Below are 20,096 nucleotides of genomic sequence, written 5' to 3' on the forward strand. Positions count from 1 at the left end.
TCGCCCACCTGCTCCTCTGCTGCATCATCCCCCTGCACCATGTGGCATAATCAGACCACCCAGAATCCCCCCACTTCTTTGGTTCACCCAAAAAAAGGCAGAAAATAAAGGAAACTGCACAGGCAGCAGCTCATTCCTTCAATAGTTAAATGTGTACTTATCCCCCCTCCCCCAAAAGGGGAGCACTGCTGGAGAAATAAAGAGGTGGGGAGAGCGGGGGGGGGGAAGGGTCCCCCACAAACAGATGCAGCTACCCTGGCCCCTCTGTCACCCCACAGTGGGGAACGTGCCAGAGGTCAGCGCCACATGTCTCACACCGTGTTTTGGTTCGACCCCTCGACAGTGATGGTCCCCTTGAGGCAGACATTGCACGTTGCAGGCAGGTTCCACGATGCTGTCTCTGCCCCTCAGACACATGCACCCTTTGATCCTCCTGAAGCAAAGCACCCTACTGTGGTGCTCCAGTGCCCTACAATCTACCCCGAAAGCTACTTTCCAGATTTTTACAGAGCAGAAAGACAGCTGAGTTTTCTCTCCAGGAACGTGAGTCCCAGAGAGATTTTAGAGTACAGCTGGACAGAGGATGCAACACAACACACCCAGCACTTCTTTCTCTGCAGTAACAAGCACCAGCCTCTCAGCAATACTCAAGATACTTACACAAGTTGCTCTAAAATGTCCTTCAGATCTATTTCACCTCAGCAACTGATTTGCTGAATCCTTGTGTGAGCAAGAAAGAGAACGAACTTCTGCCAGGGAAAGCGAGAGCGTGTGTCCAGTTCTGGAACCCTCAGTTTAAGAGGGATATTAAGATACTTGAACATGTCCAGAGAAGGGCAAAGAGGCTGGGGAGGGATCTGGGCCACAAGCCCTATGAAGAGAGGCTGAGGGACCTGGGGTTGTTTAGCCTGGAGGAGGTTCAGGGGAGACCTTATTGCTCTCTACAAATGCCTGAAAGGAGGTTGTAGACCAGTAGGGGTTGGATGTAGTGTTGAGGGACATGATTTAGTGGCAGACTTGGCAGTATTTAACAGTTGGACTCCGTGTTCTTAAAGGTCTATTCCAGCCCAAAGGATTTTATGATTCTGTGTTTCTCCCTGGCTCTGCCACCCCCAGACTCTTGCATGAACAGTTTCCTTGACTCCCTTGGGTGCTGTGGCTTTGCTGCCCCAGCCCCATGGGATGGATTCAGGGTCCCCTGGAGCTTCCCATGGCTCAGAGGATGCTCAGCAGTAGGACTGTCTGCAGGTAGGGACACTCCCACTCACCCACAGGGTGCTATGGGACATCATGGCTAGCTGTGCCACTCTGCCCACTGATCTGCTGCTTGCAATGACAAAGTGGGCTGGGAGCAGGTTGGTGGCAGTCATGTCCCACCAGGCTTGAAAATTTCCTGTCTCATATCAGAAAATTCAGAACTTGTTGGAGATGCCAGAACAAAAGCAACTGCAAGGAAACACCCTTTGGATTTGCACTGGGCAGGGCTTGAGGGTCTTATTTGTGCCATGTAACTTCAGACATCAATTAGCACTGCAGAGGAAGCACATCTTGGGTCGAGATTGCAAAGTGCCCCTTCTGAATGGAGCATGAAAGCTGGAAACAGGTTCCAAAGTTTGTGGAGACCACAGGAGAGCATGGGGAAGAGACTGTGGAGTGGGAGAGAAGGCAGAAAAAAAAGGAAGATCAAGGGGCAATGTGGCCTCTTTCATATTTCCCGATGGAACAAGGAAAAAAACCCAACACTGCCCCTGTTTTGTGGTGGAAACCCCCTCACAGCTCAGCCCTGAACTGGTAATCCAACCATTTCCTCTGCTGCCTCAAAGAAAATGTTGGAACTGAATGGTCTTAAAGCCTGCTGAAGAGGCACATTTATCTGGGAACTGAAAGAAAATATTGGGATAATATTTGGAAAATCTGTGAATGGGCATGGGCCCAGAGTGTGCTGGACAGCAGCAACCTCCTGATCTGGGACTAGGGGAGAAGCCACCCTCTGTGTGTGACTAATCTTTCCCTTTTCCTTCATTTCCTTCCCATTTCCAAAAGGTTCTGCTGTGCCTGGGTGGGTCCTTGGGATGTGTTTCCTCCAAGAAAAGTGGCATTGCTGAAAGAAAAGGCAGGGTAGGCACAAACCCTGCCTGATCCAAGCATCCTGAGTGCTGGGGGGAAAGAAGCTGGTTCTTTCCCCTGGCTAACAACCAGGGCTGATCTACAGGACCCAGTTCACCACATATCTCTTAAACCCAGACTGATTTCTGCCCAATTGTTGTGTAATAAGCATTTAATTGACAAAGCTGCAAAGAAGCTGCAGCCCCCTGCTTGCCCGGTCCATTAGCAACGTCTGTTCTAACACTCAGAGCCCAGCTGGCATCTTTTTTCCTCCTATTTAAAAACTTTTGTGTGTATTCACATCTCATTGGACATCTCATTTGAGTTTGAAGTCTGATTGTGTTTGAGGAGGACTAACAAGGAGCTTTCAAAACAAGACCAGGTTAGCATCTCTCCTGCTCTCTCCTGGGGTGAAACTGAAATTCCTCACCAGCAGCTGCTGCTGATTTTTATGGGACTAATCCAGACCCTCCTGGGGCTTCATAAAATCCTGCTTCACCTTTGACTGAATGTCAAACCCTGGATGGGGTTTTATTGCTGTGGAGTTTTGTTTCTTGCAGGATTCCCTTCCTCCATGGGTCTCAGGTGCCTTTGTGGGATGCAAATGGAGATTTGCTGAAAACAGGTGATTTTATCCCAAATTTTCGAGGATTATAGGGAAAGGAAATAAATACGGGAGTTTGTTGTTTTTTTTTAATGTGGAGAAGGAAAAGTTTGAATTCTCATCTCAGACTGACCCAAGAACCTGGGACCTCGATGTTGGCTCAAAGCCCAGCTGTAGGCTGAAGCAGACGAGACGTGATCACCGTCACCGGTGATGGTTGAACTGGAGTCGCGGTCGGCTCTGCCTTAGCACCAGTCCCCGCCCAGGTGGAGCTCCTTCTCTTCAGTCCGGCCTGAAGGTTTAATCTGCTTTGATCGCCCAAGCATCGCCTGGCTGCAGCTTCTGAGCAGAGCTCAGGCAGGAAAGAATCCACCCAAGCTGCGGGCTGTGGGTTTTTTCCAGCCCCACCCCCCACCCCTTTTGGAAGGACGCGCCAAAGGTGAGCTCTCTCGGAGCTTTGGCAGGGCTCGTTAGGCTGCCGAAACCTCCAGGAACACCCTCGGTGAATCCCAAGTGTGCCCTGCCGCTGCGATTTGGAGCGAGTCTGAGCCCCGGCTTGCTGGGGGATGTGTGAATAGGGGTGACAGGACACCCCCTTCCTTGCCAAATCTGTCCCTTCCCAAGGCAGTGGAGATACCCCGTGGGGTTGCACTCACCCACTGCTCCCACAGCTGTTCCTCCAGCAAACCCCAAAGCTGATGCCTGCTGGGCTCTGAACCCCCAGGTTCCCAGCTTGGGCGAAAATATCTGCAAAGGCTGAGGTGGTGAAGAAGAAAACTTCCTCCTGGCCCCCTCTTGTCTAGTTCTGGCAAAGCTATGTGGGCCAGCATAGCGGTTTAACGGCCACCATGCAAAAGTTGGGGGGGAAACACCTTTAACGGGGGGTGCTGGGTGCCTGGGCAGCTCTCCTGCATTTTTTCCCCAAGGTGCTTTGCAGCAATTCAGGAGCTGCAGGTAAAGAGCCAAACCCCAGAGACTGGCAAAGGTGCCAGCTGCTCTGCAGTCGGGACAGACATAGCCACTGACTCCAGGCTGACCATGTTCCAGCCTTAAATAGCTGCTTTTCGAGGACAGGTGGGTCACAGCAAACTTCATTTTTCTGGAAACAGCAAGTACATTGTGCAAGGAAACTTTTCCAGGGATGCTCCCCACGCCCTTTTCAGGAAATACCACACAGCTCTCCCTCGTGCCAGGCCAAGTTTTTTAATTTAATTGGCATAAATGACGGCCTGGGCAAGGCCATGCTGTGTTTTCCCTGGGCTGCTGGATTTTGTTTTGAAATCACTGCTGATTTGATCTTCGCATCTCTCCACCCCCAGGCTGGTCTTTCTCCCTGCATGCTCCTGTTCCCAGAGCTTGCTCCAGTGCAAAGGGTTTACTGGGGAGTGAAAATGCAGTTGAGGGGATCTCCACTGACTGGTGGAGACAAGCTTTTGATCAGAGCCTGTTGTGACAGGACACGGGGTGATGGTTTTAATCAAAGAGGGGAGTTTCAGACTACACAGAAGGAAGGCATTTTTGATGCTGAGGGTGGTGAGACAGTGGCCCAGGTTGCCCAGAGAGTTGATAGATGCCTCATCTCTGGAACCAGTCCAAGCCAGGTTGTTTGGCACTCTGAGCAACGTGCTCTAGTTGAAAATGCTCCTGCTTGCTGCAGGAAGGTTGGACTACATGGCCTTGAAAGGTCCCTTCCCACCCAAACCACTCTCTGATTTTACGATTCTGTGATTTTATGATACCGTGCCAGTCACAGCCAGATCCTTGAGTGGGGGTGAAGTAAAAGAGTTGCATTTGATTTGACAAAGCCATCACAGAGAGCAGAGAATGACCATCTCTGTGCAATGACCCCCAGTCCTCATAGGAGTCCAGTTTTCCAGCCCTGGAACCACTCTCCAGCAGCAATGGTGATGGCTGTCCTTCCTTCGGGGGGGACCCAATACATTCTCCCCATACACGGTGATGACAAGGTCCTTGCACAGTGCTGGTGTAACCTGCTCTTCCAAGACCTGCTAGTCCGGGGGTGGGGTTGGGTTGGCCTGTCTTAGCTCCTGCTTGGCTCTGGTGCATTCCCCCAGTATAGTGTTCTCGGATGAAGCAGGATGGCAGTGGGGACTGGGAGAGGAAGAGGAAGGATTCCTACCCTATTTATGGTTTCAAGTGGGATGGGTGCCACCAAGACATATCCTTGGAGTCCCCTCTCCATTCCATCACCCTCTCCTTGGGGATAAGCCATCTTGCACCCCAAGTATTCCAAAACACAAGTGGGTGGGAGCCAGGGCAGCCCTGGTGCTGTTCTACTAGGTCACTCCCCATGACACCACCCCTCACTTGGGCATGTCTTTCCCTGCTCTAATTTCCAAAAGATTGTAAACCCCAAACCCCATTTGAGCTGGCTGGAAAAGCCTGGTTTTGTTCCCTGTTAGTTCAAGACTGAGCACACAGGCAATTCTTTTTTATCTTATTGATTTCCACCCCCTGTGAATGTCTGTGCTGGGCCCAGCAGTCCCTGGAGTGTCCTTCTGCCGCTGAGCTTCAATTGTTTCTAAACTTCCAGATCCATCTTTTGGGTATTTTTACAGGCCTGAGTCCATAGCGAGCCCTTTCTTTTTAGTTTTTATTGCAAACATTTTTACCAGGATGACATTTTGACTAGTCTGGGAAGTCTTGCCCACTACACTGGTTCCTGACAACCAAGATTTAATCTTCCCAGAGAGGAGGAATGTATCAGATTTCTCTGAAATTGCAGAAAAGCAGAGCAGGAGGAGCCTGCAGGAAATCTCCAACCCAACCTGGAGCAGCGCAGCAGCTGTGCAAGCTCCAGCCGTCACTGGACAGATGTTGGTCTACTTACAGTGCTGGGGATGCTCCACTCTTGTACCCCGAGTGTATCATTGTAGTCAGGTGACCTCTCTAATCTCCATCCTAAATCCCTTTCACCACTGTCTTCAGTCTCTGGAGTTGACACTGGATGGTAGGAAACCATTAGCACATCCCTCCCCGGTCACCCCTATGGTTTTGCACTCTTCCACCTTAGGGGGAGCCCTTTTTTTCCCATAATTCTCCCCATTTCTCACCAAGAAGAGCAGGGATTTCTAAAATAAGCATTTGACATGTGTCTCCATATGCCCGGGTTGTCACAGCCAGGGCTCAGCACCAGCAATGGAGCTGCTGCTTGTCCCTCACCTCCTTGAGCCTCCCCTTCTTCCTCTCCATTGCATTCCACTTCACCTCTTTGCTCTGAAAACATCTTAATCCAAATTTAGGAAGGAAAGCAAAAAAAACAGGGGCAATTTTTTCTATTGAGCATGAATCTCCTGGGAATTCACCCAAGGATTTCTCAGCTGCAAAGCCAGTTGCTGCTGAGTGGTGGCAGCATTGGTGGCATTGCCAGTGGCTGTGACACATTGGCCAGAGGGGTGCTGCTTCATGGCTGCTCCAAATCTGATTTTCTGCTGGCAAGCTTCATGGGCAGCTCACTCGTGTGCAGGATTTTACCAAAACCAAATCATCTGGTCGCTAGTGAGGGGTTATTTTAACACATAAAAGGACAAGCAAAGAATAAAAAGAGATTGTTGGAGAAATGCAAAGCACTGGTTTCTCTGCCAAATTCCAAGTCACTGGATGGCAACAGTGACAGTGGCTGAGAGCTCCATGCTTTGCTGTCACCACCACGTGTGCCAAGAGCAAGCTGGGATGGCTGCAGAGGGATGCTGGAGGCTGTCAGACTGGTTTTAAGGCTGGTGTTAAAGGGCACCATGATGGCAAGAGGTCTGGTTAGGCAGTGTTGGAGCCATGCAGAGGCTGGAGTCAGAGCCAGACAGGGTTTTTCCACATGCTCTTTCACTGGAGAGTGAAGAGTCAAGCAGCAGAGGAAGTCCCTGGTGCAGCCAGGATCCTGAACCACAGCATTTTAATGATGCCAGTGCAAATTTCACTCATTTGGGTAAGCCTGGGAGCTACAGAAAGAACCATTTCCAGGTGTGCTGCTTTAATTATCACACAGCCTTCACTGATCATCACAGGCAGCTGCCTGGCCAGGCTCTGACGGGCTCTCCAGGCTTTCCAGCCAGGGCAGGTTTGCAGCCTCCAGCATCGCCACGTCCCTGCTCCTGCCTCCACGTATCCCCGGGATGCACACAGGCTCCGCTCAGGCCAGATAAATGGGTTTTAACCTGATTCTTGCAGTAATCTTCACATCGACAGGCCCTTGCCACGCAAAGGATAAAAGCCCAGCTCCCATGGCCAGGCCCCTGTGGCATTTCATTGAGCAGTTCTCGCTGGCCACACTGGGTATCTGGCTGGCCAACGTCCACCAGCCAAGGGGCCATTCCATCCTACCACCCTGGGGACACTTCTGGGTCGTGTGTGTTTGCAAAATGGCTTTTGTTTGCTCAGCTTCTTGCACTTCAGCACACAGAAGCACAGCTCCTGCAGCCCAGCTCACTCTGCCAGCCCCACAGCCATAGGCTGTGATCACAGGGTGATGGTCCCTCTGCTCAGAGCAGGCAACCCAGTGCCAGCCCTGCCATCCTTCAACCCACCACACCTCCTCTGCAAAAAATAGCATCTTTTGGGTGTTATTTTGCACTTTCCTTTTCTGAACTTGCCTCAAAAAGACACAGAAGAGCTCAGTTTTTAAAGAAGCAGCATTTAAACAGTATTCTCCCTTGCTTATGCAGCTCCTAGCTGTATTCTCACTGCTGTACAAAGCAAGGAGCATGGTACGAGCTGGGATTTTATCTGTAATTCATGGGCAGATATAAACCCGCCAGGATTACTATAAATGTTATTCAGCAGGGTCTGAACGTTACTGGTTCAGCAGCACCTCCCCCCGCTTCGGTGCCCCCGGTTGGCTCACAGGATTCATTGTGCTGCCTGCTACTCACAGTAATTCTCCTGGTTTTCAAATAATCCCAGGAAAAGAGTTAAAAAGGAGCCCCTGCCATCGTCAGCATTCGTTGCAAAGCATGTGGGGCCAAAGTCTGGTTTTCCTGGTGCTCCAGGTAAATCCTGTGGGCTTGGCTGGGAAAATTGCTGTCCAGGATGTAAGGGGACATGCTCTAAATTTTTACATCATGCTGTTGGGGTTAGGGGCAGAGTGGTGTGGGAACAAGGAGAGGCACTGAAATGTAGATCCCAGCACTGCAGTCACTGCTGGGGCAAGGCACTTGTGCCCCTCACCCATGACTGCCATCTGAGCTGGACACTGACAGACCCATGATGGAGCACAGGTTTCTACTGGTACCAGTAACTATCCCCCAAGCTGATAGATCAGAAGCAGTGGTAAATGGCCTCAGGATGGAAGGTTTGGGATGCAGGATGCTGCTGGGCTTTGTCGCCCATGGGATGCAGAATGCTCCTGTGCATAGATCTGGCCCAGTCTTCCAGGGACTTACCCATTTTTAATCACCTACTGCAGAGGCAATATAGTTTTTCATTGCCTCCAGACAGCCCCTTTCCCATCTTCACTCTCTGCCATCAGAAAGCTTTTCCTACCATCAAACCCTAAACCCTCTCCACCACAGCTACAGCCAGATCTTCCTTCTTTGCTCTTCCTTTGCTGCCCCTGCAGACCTTTCCTGGCAGAGTGAGGTGGATGGAGGTGGGGATTGGGTTTGTTTCATCTGCTCTCACCTTTCTTCTGGTTCTGTGTTTCTCTCAATGTGTGCTGCACACCCAGCACCCTCCATCCCTACTCATCCATCTCACGTACCTTAACCAACAGGAAACTCAAGGAAAAGCCCATAAAAGAGATGGGAAATGAGGATTGGATTCACAGTGTGCTTGTGCTAATGGAAACCATCCTTCACTGCTTAATAAGAAGAAATGGCCATGCACAAACCCATCACTTCTGCCTGGGCAGCATGTGGAGTGGCCTTGCAAGGATGCCTGGGGTGCTGAGCTCTGATGTGAGCAGGTGACTCCAGCTGTGATTTCCATGAGCAACAGCTTACCGTAGGTGCAGAGCCACCAAACTACCCTTTGTCTGTGGCAGCAAATTGTCCCATCCCTGGTGCCAGCTCTCTGTTGGCACACAGAAACCTTCCAAATCTCCATTTTGCTTATATTTCTAATTGCATGGGTTGAGGTTGCTGCTGACACAGGGGCTCATCACTGTCTAACCCCCTCCATGCATTTGCTGCCTGCAAATGGGCCAGACCCAGCCCAGTGCAGAAGCTGCTGGCAGATTTTTGCCCTGTTTGGTGCTCCCCATAAATTTCCCATGGTTTAATCTTGCTGCTGAGCTGGGTAGACTTTCCTATTAACTCGAGGTGTCATCACACACTGATGGCAAGGAGACCATGATTTTCCCCCTCTGCAATGCAGGATGCATTCAGTGTCCCCTACTCCAACCTTTTGTGACCTGATGCCCCTTCTCCCCTGCTGGCATCTCCTTCTGAATGCTTTCTTGCCTGGAGGCTGCATTTAGGTGGGTATTGCAAAGCAGTTTGAGACTTGGGAAGGTGTTTGCATTCAGATGGATGAGTCTGGGGGCAGCTGCCAGGGCATTTTGTAAAGTGCTTTGGTTGTCAGCAAGGACTTGTGCCCCAAATACCTCCCAGTTCTGTTGTGAGCCTGGAAAAGAGATGACACCCGCTCCAGAAATCGCAGCTGCCTCAAGGCTGGAACCTGTGGTTGCAGACACAATGCCTGGCACGGCTCATTGCTGGGGCCCTGCAAGCCCCAGGGCCTGCATGGGGGCATTTTTGAAGCTCAGATGAAGCTTTAGTGCGATGTAGGTGAAGCTCTGATGAGACGCGAGTGAGACACAGCTTCAGTTTATGCAGTTGTCAGCTTTCTGCTGGCAGGGAGAGCTGTGGAACAGAGCATCGTTGACCCTTTCCTGAGCCCTTCCTTTGTGTGTGCTGCTGCCTTCCCCCCAACAAAGCCATTTTCCTGACACCTGAGGAGCTTCCGTTGTCCCCCAAATGGCGTCTATGGGAGGCAAAGAGTTCTCCAGCCCTTCTGCCCATGGTCAGGGCTCCCCGTGGTGCCCCCCATGCCTGCCATTGCCAGGCCTGCTGCCAGATCCTTTCCATCAGCCGGACTCCTGTCCCCAAATCCTCCTGGCCTTTACCCTCTGGGCCCATGGGAGTACAGGAGGGATGCCCAGGGGTATGGGACAGTGTTGGGGGTCAAGGTGCAGGGAATATGCCCAGGGGATGGGGGGCATGCAGGGGGTAGGTGCAGTGGGAAGTGTCGGCGGGGGGGAGGGGGGGGGTAGTGCAGAGGAATGAAGGGTGAGGAAAATGCCTGAGGGGAAGCGGGGCGGGGGGTGGGTAGAGGGTCAGGTTGTTTGCCCAGGGGGGTGCTGCAGGCAGTTCCCCGGGAATGCACAAGTAGTTGACCGGAGGTTATGCAGGGGGAACGGAGGTTATGCAGGGGGAATGTGAGGGATCTCTGCGGGGTGGGGTGAGGAGGTGTGCAGGGGAAGGAGCAGAGCTGAGAGGATTCTGGAGGCACTGCCCGGGAATATGTCAGAGGGGGATACGGGGGGCATAAAGTACCAGGCACGCATGAAAACCAGGAGGGCAGTACCAGGACACGGCGGGGGAGCAGCATCGGGGCAAGCTGGGAGGGTGGTAGGGTGCGGAGGGGCTACAGCAGGTTGTCCGGAGATATGCAAGGGGATTTCCAAGGAGCAGCGCTGAGACATGCTGGGGTAAGGGGCTGCAGGTGGGTGCAGGGTGGTTCCCGGGGCGCAGAACCTGGACATGCATATGGATACAAGATGTTGTCCGGAGAGATGCAGAGGATGTAGGGGACTACAGGGGTTGTCTGGAGGGAGTGGGGTGAGAGGTGCAAGATTTCCACAGAGCATCATCAGGACATCCTGAGGGGAAAATAGAGGTGGGTACAGGGCTTGCCCAGGGACGTGCCGGGGGGGGTGGGGGAGGGGGCAGCGTGATGCAGGGAGGTTTCCGGGGAGCAGCACCGGGACATGCGTGGAGATGTAGGGGGGCTTACAGGAGGTTGTCCGGAGGCATGCGGGGCGGGGGGGCATAGAGGACGCAGAGGTTTCTCTAGAGACATGCAGGGGACATGCAAGGAGTTGTCCGGGGAGCTGCACCGAGGCACGCAAGGGGGATACAGGGGGGGTTTCCAGCATGCAGCAACGGGCGCGCAGTGGGGCTGCAGGAGGGCTTGTAGCGGGATGCCCGGCGGCAGACGAAGGAGTGCAGGGCGGGGGTTCTCAGGAGCCTCCCCGTCCGCCAGGCGCCCGTCCGGGTCCTCCCCGCCTACTTCGTCCCCCCTTCCCCGAGCATCCCCCCGCCCCCACCGGGCTCCGGGACCGCTTTAAAAGGCGCAGCTCCCCGCTCCGCCCAGCTCGGCCCCGCGGAGCGCACAGCATGCTCGCTGCAGCCGGCCCCGGCCCGGGGAGCGCGGCCGCCCCGCCGCCCGCCTGTCTCTGCCTGCTGGCCCTGGCGCTGGCGCTCACCGGGCGCGGGACCGCCGCCGAGCCCTCCCGCACCGTCTACACCAACCACTGGGCGGTGAGAGTGCGGGGGGGGCCAGCTGAGGCCGCCCGCCTCGCCGCAGCCTACGGGTACATCAGCCTGGGGCAGGTAAGGGGCACCGGGAGCGGGGAGCTTGCGGAGAGTCTCGGTGACCTGCCGGGGGGGCTTCGCCAGCCGGAGTCTGCGGGGGGGCCTGGGCTGCGGAGTTACCGGGAGTCCTGGGAGCGGAGAGCTGCCGGGGGTCCCGGTCGCCGGGAGCCTGCGGAAGGGTCCGAAGAGTTGGCCGGGTTCTGGGCGTCGGGGGCCTAAGGGATGTCACAGAGAGCTGCCTGGGGTCCCATTCACCAGGCGTCTCCGGGGGATGCCGGGAATCTGCCGGGGCGTTCCGGCACCGGCAGCCTATGAGGGGTTCCGGGGAACTGTCGGGGGTCCCTACATCGGGAGTTCCGAAGCTGGGGAGCTGCCGGAGGTCTTGGCCCCGGGGAAGCTGCCGAGGGTCACGGAACCGGCGATGTGCCGGTGATGCGGGGGAGCTGCCTGGGATCCCAGGAAGGAGAGCTGGGCCCCGGGAGCCTTTCCGACCGGTCGGGAAGAGGCCAATGCAGCGATGCCCGCGGAGCGCTTTGGCCCCGAGGGCTGGCCGGGCAGCCCCAGTCCTGTTTCTTCCAGCCCAGCCCCGGCGCGGTGCCATCCTGCGGCCCCGGTGGGTCCCGGCCGCTGCTCTTCGAGGTGCCCTGGCCCCGCACAGGGGATTGCACAAGTTCCTCCCACCCCGGGAAGTTGCATCTGTGAATTTAACAAACTTTGGACTCTCTGGCCTGGGTTCATCGGAGGGTTTGAGAACACGAAAAACTTTTGCTTTCAGTCCCCTGCAATACACGCGTGGCTTAAAGGCGAATTTCGTCCCTTTCCTCTCAATTTCTTCATCCTTTCTCCAAACCCAGATGTGGGCTGGTGTCCTCCACCTCTGCTCTGGAGCTGGTTGGTCTCACGTCACCTGGCTGCTGAGTACTGGATGGCACTTTAGGTTGTCCTCCTGGCGAGGTGTCTCCTGGCCTATAAATTATAACCTTGCTTTCTATGAAAATACCGCTTTTAATTGTAAATAAAGTCACAGGGTGTTGTGTAAACAATTCGGGGAGGGGAGGAGGGGAGGCTGAATCAGTGACACTTCCTGCATTTGTGTCAGTGACCTGCCATGGGGGATAGCTCCTCACATTCCACTCTCTGGCTCTTACCTGCTCTGCTTGGCTCTTCTGTCACCGTGGAGAAAATCACTCCTGTTATCCAAATGCCTCTCTCGTGGGACTAAGTGATGGAGATTGTGCAACTCAAAGGGTTTCTCCACGTTTAACCCGTTTCACCCAGGGAGCATCTTGATTGTGCTTCCTACTGTCTTGATTTGTATCAGCTCCTGCTTCACAGTTTTATAGTGTCACTTTCCTAATGGAGCATCTGCTAGTCTCCTGCATTCTTCTTTCCTGAGCTGGTCCCTGCAATGCTAGAGGTATTTGGTCCAGGGGCATGACATGTCCTCACTGGAGCACCAAACCATTCTTCCCTGTACTCTGAGCCCTTTCCCCAGGGCAGCCTGGTGCAGACTGGAGAGCAAGGGTAATATTTATGTGGTTGCATCAGGGAGGTTGTGCACTTCTGGGACTTCCCCAGCTGCTCACAACGCCTTGTCTTCAGCTCTCTGTCTCCCCATAGCCCCTCAGACTTTTCTCATGTGAGCTTGTCCAGGGCCAAAACCTGATGAACTGCTTTCCCTGTGTGCGTGTATTTCCTGCTTTGTGCTTCATTGGGTGCCGAGCCCCATGAGGGCCACTGCGTCCTCTATTTGTGGGGCTGCTAGGGGTGATACCATCCCCACTGAGATGCTCTCCTAGAGGACTGCTTTTGTGCAAACCTCCTGGAAAACCCTGCCAAGGGGCTATCACCCTGCCCTGGGAAGATGTTGGGATGTAAGCAAATGTTGGAGTCCCAGCATCGAGAGGGTGGAGAAGAAGTGATAGAGAGTGACCTGGCTAGGTACAAGGGAGGATCAGGCCTGCTTTGGTGACTGGTGATCTCTTTTCCTCAGCAAGGTGATCCCAGAGTCTCCTGAAGTGCTTGCTGGGCTTTGCACACAGAGGTGTCTACCCCATGACCAAGCTGTCCCCACATGTTCCTGTACCCAACCTGTGCACCCAGACACCCTTAAACACTTCTGGGTTGTGGCAGGCTGGGGTCAGAGTGGCTGGAGAGCAGCCAGGCAGAAAGGGACCTGGGGGTACTGGTGGATAGTAAGACGAACACGAGCCAGCAGTGTGCCCAGGTGGCCAAGAAGGCCAATGGCATCCTGGCCTGCATCAGGAATAGTGTGGCCAGCAGGAGCAGGGAAGTCACTCAGCACTGGTTAGGCCACACCTTGAGTCCTGTGTCCAGTTCTGGGCTCCTCAATTTAAGAAGGAAAGATGTTGAGTTGCTGGAAGGTGTCCAGAGAAGGGCAACAACGCTGGGGAGGGGTCTGGGGAACAGCCCTGTGAGGAGGGGCTGAGGGAGTTGGGGTTGCTTAGCCTGGAGAAGAGGAAGCTCAGGGGAGACCTTATTGCTGTCTACCACTACCTGAAGGGAGGTTGTAGCCAGGTGGGGGTTGGTCTCTTCTCCCAGGCAAGCAGTACCAGAACAAGAGGACACAGTCTCAAGCTGTGCCAGGGGAGGTTTGGGCTGGAGGTGAGGAAGAAATTCTTCCCAGAGAGATTGGCCATTGGAATGTGCCGAGCCCAGAGAGTGGTGGTGAATGGTGCCACATCCAGCTGGTGGCCAGTCACTAGTGGTGTGCCCCAGGGATCAGTGCTGGGCCCTGTGCTCTTTAACATCTTTATTGATGATCTGGATGAGGGCATTGAGTCCTTCATCAGTAAATTTGCTGATGACACCAAGCTGGGGGCAGGAGTTGATCTGCTAGAGGGTAGAGAGGCTCTGCAGAGAGACCTCAACAGGCTGCACAGATGGGCAGAGTCCAAGGGCAGGAGACTGAACACATCCAAGTGCCAGGTTCTGCACATTGGCCACAACAACCCCATGCAGTGCTACAGGCTGGGGTCAGAGTGGCTGAGAGCAGCCAGGCAGAGAGGGACCTGGGGGTGCTGGTTGATGGTAGGCTTAACATGAGCCTGCAGTGTGCCCAGGCAGCCAAGAGGGCCAATGGCATCCTGGCCTGCATCAGGAACAGTGTGGCCAGCAGGAGCAGGGAGGTCATTGTGCCCCTGTACACTGCACTGGTTAGGCCACACCTCGAGTCCTGTGTCCAGTTCTGGGCCCCTCAGTTTAGGAAGGATGTTGACTTGCTGGAGTGTGTCCAGAGAAGGGCAACGAAGTTGGTGAGGGGTTTGGAACACAGCCCTATGAGGAGAGGCTGAGGGAGCTGGGGCTGCTTAGCCTGGAGAAGAGGAGACTCAGGGGTGACCTTATTGCTCTCTACAACTCCCTGAAGGGAGGTTGTAGACAGGCTGATGATGGTCTCTTCTCCCAGGCACCCAGTACCAGAACAAGAGGACACAGTCTCAGGCTGCGCCAGGGGAGGTTCAGGTTGGATGTTAGGAAGAAGTTCTATACAGAAAGAGTTGTGGCCCATTGGAATGGGCTGCCCGGGGAGGTGGTGGAGTCGCCGTCATTGGAGGTGTTCAGGAGGAGACTTGATGGGGTGCTTGGTGCCATGGGTTAGCTGTTTGGGTGGGTTGGATTGGTTGATGGGTTGGACACGATGATCTTGAGGGTCTCTTCCAACCTGGTTTGGTTTATTCTAATAAAGGTTTATTCTAATGGGCTGCCCAGGGAGGTGGTGGAGTCACCATCACTGGAGGTGTTTAGGAAGAGACTTGATGGGGTGCTTGGTGCCATGGTTTAGTTGATTAGATGGTGTTGGGTGATGGGTTGGACTCAATGATCTCGAAGGTTTCTTCCAACCTGGTTAATTCTATTCTACTCCCTTGAGGAATCATTTCCATCAGCAATTAAACAAAAGGAAAAGCCTTTGCACCCCTGGCTGGTCTTTGTTTGCTGCACTGTGCCAGGAAGAGCAGGGGCAGGCCCTGGCCCGGAGCACTGCAAGGGCTGTGAGGTGCTGGTGCCCCAATCAGTGCCTCTGCCACCATCCCAGGGTGGTGATGAGCCTGTTCCTATCCCAGTAACAGGATTTCAATGAATTTTTCCTTATTTGGTGTCCAACACTATGTTTTGGAAGGCTCAGCAGCCTCACCTGCAGTGCAAGAGGTGGACAGGAATCATCTGGGGCTGGAACTGGAACTTTCCTGGATTCCCTTCATCTGGGAATCATCTGGAGCAATGATGTCCTTGCAGCCCTGGGCTTGGTCCTTACTGGGCTGAATCTGTCCATGACCATCTGAGAATGCCATTCTTAAAGGCAGAAGCACAGTGGCTGGAGCCCTTGTCTCCAGTGAGGACAGGTGATATCTGCAGGAGGGAAGCAGGCATGGCATCCCCAGCCACATCCATCCTCCTGGCAGACACCACTACAAATGCAACTGTGGTCTGCAGCAGTGGGATGGTTTGGGTGACATGCTGGAGGACTTTGATGTCATGGCTAGGGAAGAAACAGGTTCAGCAATGCTCTGACTGGCTCTAGTGCTGTATTGGTGGTGTCCAGCTCCCCAGAAGGTCTCCTTTGCAATATCTCCTTAGCTACAAGTGCCCTTCAACCTGTTTGAAATACTAATGGCTGTTAATGAGGCAGGCCAGGTGCTGGGCTCATATCTGTCTGGCATTGCATGGGGAGAACTGGGTGCTACTGCAGGAGCATCTCCTGGGTGCCTTTACTGCTTGTGAGGGACATGCAGATTCACCAGGATTTGGAGAAGAATGGGAAAAGGGTAATGGAAAAGGAGATCAGGAGATGGCCAAACTGCTTACAATTGTATCTCTGTTAAGGACATCTTTGTAGAGTATTTCCTGTTGGCCAGGACCTCTGAAGGTCTCTGGTCCTACCTCCCTCAAATAACTTTTGGGCTGTGCAGAGCCACAGGTGAGCTATGAAGAATGGAGATTCCAGCACCTCCCCAAGCCCTTGTGTCACCACCTTCTTTATACTCAGCATATCTCTCCTTGCACCTTGTTGCTTCTCATCCCCTTGCTATCTGTACATCTCTGTAACTATCTAGTTCCCATTGGGGTCATGTGTAGCTTCTTCAGCTTAAACCTCTTCCCAGTTTGGACAGATGACATTGGCAAGCATGTGCTTTTCTGAAAGTGAAGCCATCAACACAGTGTGTGTGACAATGCCTTTGTAGAGTGCAAAGCCTGATCCTTTTGCTTCTGGCTTGTTCCACTGACAGCCCAGCTGAGCAGGGTGGCACCAGCCACGGCTTCTTTTGCCTCTTGCATGGCAGGGAAAGAATGCACCTCATTTTTGTTGAGGTGCAGATTCAAGTTGTCTCAAACTGAAGATTCCTCTGAAACTGCAACCCAAACCTGTGAATCAATTGGGAAAATTCAAATTGATCCTTGTGGAAATGAGACTCTCCTCTGCATGCTCTTGGCAGAAGTTACATGTAAAAAATATCAAGGGTGATAGTTGTAAACGTGGGCTCCTGAGCTGAGTGGATGGGGTCTGTGACTGCAGTTGTAGCAGCCTCCTCTGCAGTGGAGCTAGGACCTTTCATTGTAGGCAGCTATCCTCTGGCTGGTCAGGGGATTTGAGGTGTGATTGCTTGTGTAGGTAAGGAGATGGGCTCAGTCTTTGAAGCCCTGCTGCATACCTCTTGGGTGCTCCACTGAGTTCTCCAAGGTTCCCACTGCTGTGGTCACAGGGCTCTGGCCCCGCTGGTTCTGTATGCAGGAGAAAACCCAACTCTTAGGCATGTGCCACGCATTTCCAGGGGTTGCACCGCAGAGCCCTTGCTGAGCTGACTGACCTGAAGCTGGAGAACAAATACTCTTCCATTTAAAAAAAAAAAAAAAAGGGGGGGGGGGGGGGGGGGGGGAGGGGGGGAAAAGTCAAGAAAAGGATTTTTCACTTTCTTTTCCCTTCAAATAGCTTAGGTGAGAGGGGCCTCTGGAGGTCACTGGGTCCCACAGCTGCTCAGCGCAGGGCTGGCTTTCAAGTTAGCCCAAACATGAGAAGATTTTGCCTATTTTCCCTTCACTGAAAAACCTGGGGCACAGAGAGCTTCTGCTACTCTCACCAAGCATCTCCAGAGTCTGGGATGGGTCATCTCCTTCCCTTTCTTGCTGATTTGCATTAGGTAGTAATTTCACATTTATTCCCTGAAAGCCCCATGCCTGCCATGTCAGAGAACAGAAGCACTTCTCCAGCTGTTGTTGTGTAGTATGACCCTCTTATAGTGGGACCAGAGATGAGAACAAATTGAATATTACAGCCTTGCAAACCTCAGGCTGAACTGGTGGGCACAGAGCTGAACCACCTGGGCTTGTGGGATTGGAATTACCCCCATCAAGAGGGATCCTTGAGCAAAAGGCAGGGTGGCTTTACACAGCGCTTCCCTAAAACATGGGGAGGTTGGAGCATCCTCCTTCCCTTTCTGAAGAATGTGATTTGAGGGGTGGGTTTCAGAAGTCAAATGCAGTTAGCAACCATGAATTACTTTGCATGGAGATGTTAAAGGGCTCATCCATGTTGGAATGCAAAGGAAAAGGGGGAGGGGAAGTGGATTTACAAGAACTTGAGTGGAAACAAATGACAGGTGCCTCACCTGGGATCTTGCCCTAAAATCAGTGGGGATCTCGCTGGAGATAGCAGGCATTGAACACAGCCTGAACTTCTGAACTTTTAGGACAGAGGCAGGCTTAATAGACTACTGAATATTAACTTCTCCACACAGAGAAGTGAAGAACCTAATTTAAAGGAACATATGATGTATGATGCAGGGGGGTTACATGTGGAGGGGTACATGTGCCATGGTCTAGTCATGGGGTCTGTGTTGATAGGTTGGACTCGATGATCCTCGAGGTCTCTTCCAACCTTAGTGATACTGTGACAAACATCAGACTAAGGGCAGCAAAGCTGATAAAATGACATTCTGGCATAAAAAGCAGAGTAAAACTAATAAAATACTTAATGCTTGTAGGAGGCACTAGCACCTCTCAAGTATGATAAAAGTGTTGTCATAATCTGCTTCAGCATGTGGACAAACCTGTTTGCTCCCTGTCCTGTCACAGCCAGCCCTGATCTGGCTTCAGGGATGTCACACATGGTCTCAGGGACATCACCCTGGCTCCTGGGTGGTAGGTGGGATCCCAGAGCATGGCTTGCCCTAGTCCTGTGAATCAGGCACAGGGACCACCACTGCCTCCCTGAGCACCCAGTTCATGGCCATGGAACACTTTTTGGGGAAAAGAAAATCCATCTCAGGGGAAGGGAAATTCCAAATAGTACCAAAACTGTGTGACCTGGGAGTGCCAGTGACTGCAGCTTTTGGGTCATTTCCATCCCTGTGTCTGTGAATCCCTGTGGGTTTCCCATGTGGTTCCTGGCAGAGATTGCCAGGCTGGTTGCATAGCCCCAGGGCATTACCAGTGCTTTTGGGATGAAAAAAGAGGAATTGTGGCATCTCCAGATGCTGGGATGCGAGAGCTGGAGGCAGTGCAGCCACCCTGGGGCTTGGCAGGGTGCTCTGTCTGGCATGGTGTTTCAGCTCCGTGCAAGACAAAAAAGGGCAAAGACTTGTAAAAGAGAGTAAGACTTCCCTGAGCCTTCCCTAGCTCGCCTCTGCTCCCAGGCAGCTCTTACTGGGAAGGGACTCTGAACTGGAGCATTCCTTGGGAGGGATGGTTGGTTTGCTTACAAATATTTTCTTTTTAAGGGCTCCTGCTGCCCTCCCTGACTTCAGGCTAAGCACATTTATGTCCCTGCCTTCCCAGGAGCATCCCAGGGCTAGCAGGGATTGCATCTGCTTCTCCTTATGGGGCTGTTCCTGCTGCTGGGGCAAAGCTGGAGCATGGGGTGGGGAAAGACAGCAGGATGAGGCACAGCTCTTCTGGCTCCACTGAAGCTGCTGAGCTAATTTTTTAGCTCATTATTTCAGCTCTGGAGCTAGTGGAAGGCAGTTTGCAAGGCTGTGTTTAAAGGGTGAAAATTCATAACAGTGTTTTCTGGGCTGTGTCGTGCCGGCGCTCTTTGCCACGGCAGTGGCTCAGGGTTTGTTGCCAGCATCCTGCGTGGATGGAGTTATGGTTGCACTGATGCACAGAGGGATTCTGCCAGCACCACAGTGGGAGGCAACCATTGGAAAACACGCTTTTTTTTTTTAATCAAGCCCTTTTGTTTTCAGATTGGAAGCTTGGAAGACTACTACCACTTTCACCACAGCAAGACATTTAAGCGCTCAACACTGAGCAGCCGGGGACCTCACAACTTCCTCCGCATGGACCCCAAGGTACTGGGCAGCCCAGGGTCCCCCAGTCTGTTTGGAGACTGGTGGGATGGGACTTACTACTTCATCCCAGAGGAGCCTGTTTGGTTTGGGTCACATGTGAGCCCAAGCCCCTCACAGTGGCATGTACCCCGAGCCACAGCCCTCTGCATGCTCAGGGTGCCTCACTGGACATGGGGACTTTGAGAGGTGGTGAAAAATACTTCGAAGTGACTGAATGTTAACATCTGCCTGAAAGCCAGGAGGAATAAAAGAGGGGGGGAAAAGCCTTCCAGGATAGAAAGGTTGTTGCATGCTTAAGGCGTTGATCCAGTTGCCACAACACTTGCTGCCTCAATGGTTGCTATGTGTGAAATCCTTGGCAGTGGCTCTTCATTGCTTTTTCCTAGAGCAAGCATCCAAAGGGATTTTCAGTGCAGCTGAATTGATGAAAGTCATGGCGGTGGGGAGAGGAAGGAAGGGACCCACAGGACCTGGGATTGGGTGGGTGGGGGAAGGGCTTTCCTCCACCCTCAGCTCCTGCCAAGCGTCCCA

The 20,096-nt window shown here is 53.1% G+C and overlaps 1 protein-coding gene across 1 annotated transcript in view; it reads left to right on the top strand.

Moving 5' to 3' along the window:
• Nucleotides 1-11,061: 11,061 nt before the first annotated feature.
• The window catches only part of PCSK6 (proprotein convertase subtilisin/kexin type 6), a 45,135-nt gene continuing 36,100 nt past the window's right edge, over nt 11,062-20,096 (top strand). Inside the window, exons 1-2 of the mRNA XM_068143300.1 lie at nt 11,062-11,277; nt 19,461-19,565. Coding sequence (XP_067999401.1) covers nt 11,062-11,277; nt 19,461-19,565 — 321 coding nt within the window. The remainder of the gene's footprint in view (nt 11,278-19,460; nt 19,566-20,096) is intronic.

The sequence above is a fragment of the Melanerpes formicivorus genome, unplaced genomic scaffold (genome assembly GCF_026170545.1).
Source record: "Melanerpes formicivorus ecotype bairdi unplaced genomic scaffold, bMelFor1.0.p_v2 SCAF_10, whole genome shotgun sequence".
Classification (NCBI taxonomy): domain Eukaryota; kingdom Metazoa; phylum Chordata; class Aves; order Piciformes; family Picidae; genus Melanerpes; species Melanerpes formicivorus.